This window comes from Hydractinia symbiolongicarpus, chromosome 1 (assembly GCF_029227915.1).
Source record: "Hydractinia symbiolongicarpus strain clone_291-10 chromosome 1, HSymV2.1, whole genome shotgun sequence".
In the NCBI taxonomy this organism is placed as follows: Eukaryota; Metazoa; Cnidaria; class Hydrozoa; order Anthoathecata; family Hydractiniidae; genus Hydractinia; species Hydractinia symbiolongicarpus.
The window spans coordinates 5,414,332-5,419,240 of record NC_079875.1 but is presented as its reverse complement, the minus strand read 5'-3'; the positions used below and the strand labels follow the sequence as shown (position 1 = coordinate 5,419,240).

At 35.9% G+C, this 4,909-nt stretch overlaps 1 protein-coding gene across 1 annotated transcript; it reads left to right on the top strand.

The window, feature by feature from the left end:
* Window positions 1–1,489: 1,489 nt before the first annotated feature.
* Window positions 1,490–2,116, top strand: LOC130643849 (uncharacterized). Its single transcript, XM_057449629.1, has one exon. It carries the CDS (start codon window positions 1,490–1,492, stop codon window positions 2,114–2,116), a length of 627 nt encoding a protein of 208 aa, XP_057305612.1.
* Window positions 2,117–4,909: the final 2,793 nt, after the last annotated feature.

The following is a 4,909-nucleotide window of genomic DNA, read 5'->3' as shown; positions in this document are numbered from 1 at the left end:
CAAGGTACTATCTACCTCAACATATTCTTTAATAGAATATGTTGTCAACAATTCTCTGATAGTTCATTAAATAACTTTTCAAACTCTTCATCGATATTTTGTGGCGTGACTACGTAGTCATCAGTAGGAAAACCACATTTTTCAAATCAATGCTTTATGGTGTCAGATGAAACTTCTTTTCAAGCATATTTTAAAATGTCAATTTCGTTAGCAATATCAGATGCTCGCTTATTATTATCCACTCTCGAAATTACGTATCTGATGAGCAACCAACCTCGTCCCCAGGGCTTGTTAGGCTTTTTATAATTTGGACGGCCTGAAATATAAAAAGCCTAACAAGCCCTGGGGACGAGGTTGATGAGCAACTTACGATATTTTAACTTGAAGGTTTTATTCCGGCATCTAAAGGTTGTAACCTGGACGTTGTGCTTTTAGGAAAAACACTAATTTACATTTGACAAGTTTTTCTCAATTGATTCTTGGTGGCTAGTAGCTAAAATTGTTTAGCAATAAAACAACATTTAAATGTTGCATTTTCATTTTACAGTCGATATTTTTCAACATCTGACATCATTTTACCATTCTATCATACAATAATAGTGTTGGTTGCAGGAAATGGCTTAGAACTACCTTTTGAATATGTATTCAATGGAAACGAGAAAGCCCTTTAATGGGCAAAAAAGCTTATATAACATTGATTCAAATGAAAACAAAAAAGCTGAAAAATGTTTAAAATAGAAATTTGAATGCGTTATCTCAAACTTGTGGTTTTCCTGTTTTGTTTTTCTACCCTTTCCGCTACTGTAAGGTAATTTTCGCTAGGAATATCCAATCGAGACTATGTATCTGTGTCCGCTAATATTAGGTGTCCGCTATTAATGTCCACTATTGGAAGATTTTTTCATGAGAACTTTAAAGTAGTTAAATCCGGATTGTAACTTTTTTGTCCGTTATTTGGGGTGTCCACTATTCGGGTGGTCAGCAAAATAGGTTTTACTGCATATAAAAAAATAGAACGAAGTATTTTTAATTAGCATAAAGCTAAATTTAAACCGACAAAAAATTCTGCGTCGTGGCGCGTATATATAATATGGTAGCTGTAAGATGACGCATGCTAACCTACAGTTTGCCGCAGGACGCTGCGGCGTGCTGATATAAGCATTTTTTATTATTATTCTAGAAGCACCTTTTTCTTTCTATTGTATATAATAATAAAACAAAATATTTTAAAATTTAATGTGGACAAAAAAGCAAAAGCCATGCGGCGACGGGCCGCGCCTGCTCACTTGAAGTTACACATGTCGCTGAAGAGGAAACGAATGTTTGTTTTTACTAATGAGAAATATTCTTGATTTATAGGATTTATTGATAAAAATAGAGAAGAAAAAGCGATTATGGGTAAGAAAATTATGGGAAAGTAGAGAGGAAGCAAGACATAACACGAAATTTTAATCAAAGAAATGAAATTATATTTTTTAATTTTTTCCGTATGCTGCCAAGTACGTTTGAGGAATTACTTCCGATAGGTCGAAGTATTAAAAAAAAGACATCATTTTACGAAAAGCCCCCAGCCGTCATTAAAGTTGACATTAACCTTGCGTTACTTGGCAACAGGAAAGTCCCTTCTCTATCCTTTAATTTTCGCATTGGGCGGTCGACAGTGACATCGATATTTAGTGAAGTACCACAAAAAATATGGAAAACACTATCCCCCGTGTCTGTAAAGATGCCTGCGACAGAAGCATCTTGGAAATCGCTTGCAAAAGATTTCTGGACACTATGGGGCTATCTGTTGTGCATTGGTGCGATAGATGGCAAGCACTGCGTGATAATTTGTCCACAAAAACCTGGAAGTTCTTACTACAACTACAAAGGCTCATTTAGTATAGTCCTCATGGCGATTGCTGATACAAGTTATATGTTCACCTATGTCAACGTTGAAAATTATGGTAGACAAAGCGATGTAGGAGTTTACGGTTGTTCCAATTTCGGAAAAGCGCTGCTGTCAAAGAAATTGGTGACACCGGACGGAGATAATTTACCGAAAACTAACTTGCATGCTAAATATTGTTTCATTGGTGACGAAGCTTTCCCGTTAAAAGAAAATATGCAGTGACCTTACCCTGGAAAAATATTGCCGGAAAGAAAGCGGATTTATAACTACCGCTTATCGCGAGCTCGTAGAGTTGTGGAAAATGCTTTTGGTATCTTTTCGGCCAGATGGAGATTTTTAAGAGCCCCTATACACGCGGTACCTGAAAAATCAACTTCCTACATTTTAGCTGTTATTGCACCTCATAATTGGGTCACAAAAACACAATGATCGACGAGCGACTTATGGAAACCAATACTGTCCAGTCGGGTATGTTGACTACGAAGATTTGTATGTCATTCTTCATAAAGGTATTTGGCGTTCAGAAAGTTTAGAAGAGGGTGCTTTACAAGATGTCAACATCACCTCTGGGCATATTTATTTAGGCATAATTATAAGAAGTCATTAGTGATAATTTTTTCTCATGCTGATCCAATTCTGTAATTCTGGTAAATCGTAATGGACACTAAAATTCAGCACTTCCATGATCTTGAAATACCAGGATACTATCTAGACAATCCTGACAATATGTCCACAATTTAATAACTTTGGATTGTGGTAGATACCTAAACATATCTTACATTCTAACATTACAGCAAGTTTCACTGTTGTTGGTCTTGTGAAAACATTTCGTTCTATAAAATACTTAAAAAAAAGCAGTTAGTCAAAAAACATACTTGAATTAAATCATTTGCGTATTACTGCTTCTAATCCTTTTTAAATTTTCTGGATATACCTACAAAAATCACTCAACTTCTCGTACTAGACTTTTAATAAATCATTATTTTAACGAAAACTAAGAATGATCATGAAATGAGAACCTTTTTTGAAGGGAAAGACTTATACAAACGTTTTAGTACTATTCTTTAGTACTGCATTCAATGAACAAAAATCCTCATTCATTTGGCGAAGATAATCTTCACATGTGGAACCCTTGTGCCTTGTCCACAAAGAATAAGGATCAGTGAATAAGTATTACTGCAAACAGTTGTCTCAATTGTCGAGGCATATGAAAGTTGACTCCATCTTGTAGGAGACCAAGCAATAAACAGGTTTCAGAAAATCTTTCAGCCACATTACCATCCACAGTTCTTAAATCTTCATAAGATGTTACACCACGTGTATGCAATAATAGCATACGTAAATAAAAAAGCTCACCTGCGCGAGGACTCACACTATACATTCTGGAGACAATTTTAAAGTTAAAGTTTTGGCTGGGTGTCCAAGCTTTCCCGGAATTATTGGAAACTAAATGAAGAGGAATGTCTGGATACAAATATTAGCGAGCATTGCGATTCTCTCCATTTAGCACAAACCAAGCTGTTAATTTAGTAGCTTGATTTGCAGCTCTGTTCACAGCTTCTTCAGCCTGGCCTTGCTGAAAATAAAAATTATGGTTATTAGGCAAGTGCACTGGCAGTCTATGCACAACATGAGAATGCTGATGCATTTTAAATTCAAAAAGACGCCATACTGCTTGGCGCACTGACATACCTAACGTCTAAGAACGTCTGTACCTCATCGTGATCAATACATTCATTGATCTCAATGTTGGCACAATCATGACCTTTTTAAATATATTTATAAAGGTATTTAACAGATTTAACAGAAATGCAAGCCTCTAAGTTTATATGTGCATTGTATTTCTTGGAGAGCCATGGATTGTAGGAACAACCCATCGATTATTATTATTATTATTGACATTGATATGTATTCTATTATTACGACGTCTATACAATGGATATCCATCAACGTCAGCAAAGATAGACACTAAAAATTTTTTTGGAAAGTTTTTTGTGCAAACACCATCCTTCATACGCCTAGAAATGGGATTCAGATAGCCACATGGTCCATGAATCATACACGACTGAATAATTTTAATCAGCTCAGGTTGTTCCTTTTGATTAGGAATTTCGGCTGAAATAACACTGCCTATTATGTCATCTGCATTCCAAAGTTTGTCATTGGGATCTAAATGAAGTAACAAATGACAATGAGGTAAACCTCTCTTTTGAAATTCTATAACATAAACATGTGAAACAGTTTTACCTAAAACACCCCTTTCAGTAACATCTTTTAGGAGTTCATTTAGTTTCAATTTAAAAACTCGAGAAACTAAATCAGATCGATCATGTGCATGTTGGCCTGCAAACAAATTTTCTGTAACCTCGCATCATTTTGGATTGCAGGTAAACGTCAGAAAAAAATCTGGTTTTCCAAATTTACCAATGACAGCCATAGCATCTTGATAGTTTTGAGCCATAGCACGTGGACTTCCTTGAAAACTTGAAGGAAGAACAACAATACGTCCTGGTTGGAGGTCTCGCTCTTCAGCTCGTGCATTCAAGTGGTCAGCTAAACCTTCATAATTGTCAACACGCAGGTTTGTTTGATTCATACAAATGTAGTTTAAGTTGTTACCCTCAACTTTATCATAAGAATCGACACAATACTGTTAAAATAGTTTCTTACCAGAATGAATCGGGCTAAAATTTTCCCAAACAACTACACGGTAAGTATAATACTACAACATTGTAGTAGTATTTTGCGTACTGATTGCACGCTCGGTAATATGGGGTATCCCATAATACCAACCTGGTTCACCCCTTGGAAAAAATAGAGGATAGACCATTGGCTCTAAATTTGCAGATAACGTAGAAATACTTTGCAAATTGCCTACACGTGGGTAGGTAACAATATCTATGTTCCTAGGAGGAGCTCCATTTTGGCCAACAAAAACTGGAGATACTTCTTCATGATTTGGCAAGTTGTATCGTCTTTGATCACTGCCAACTCTCATGTACATTCGTACTTCTG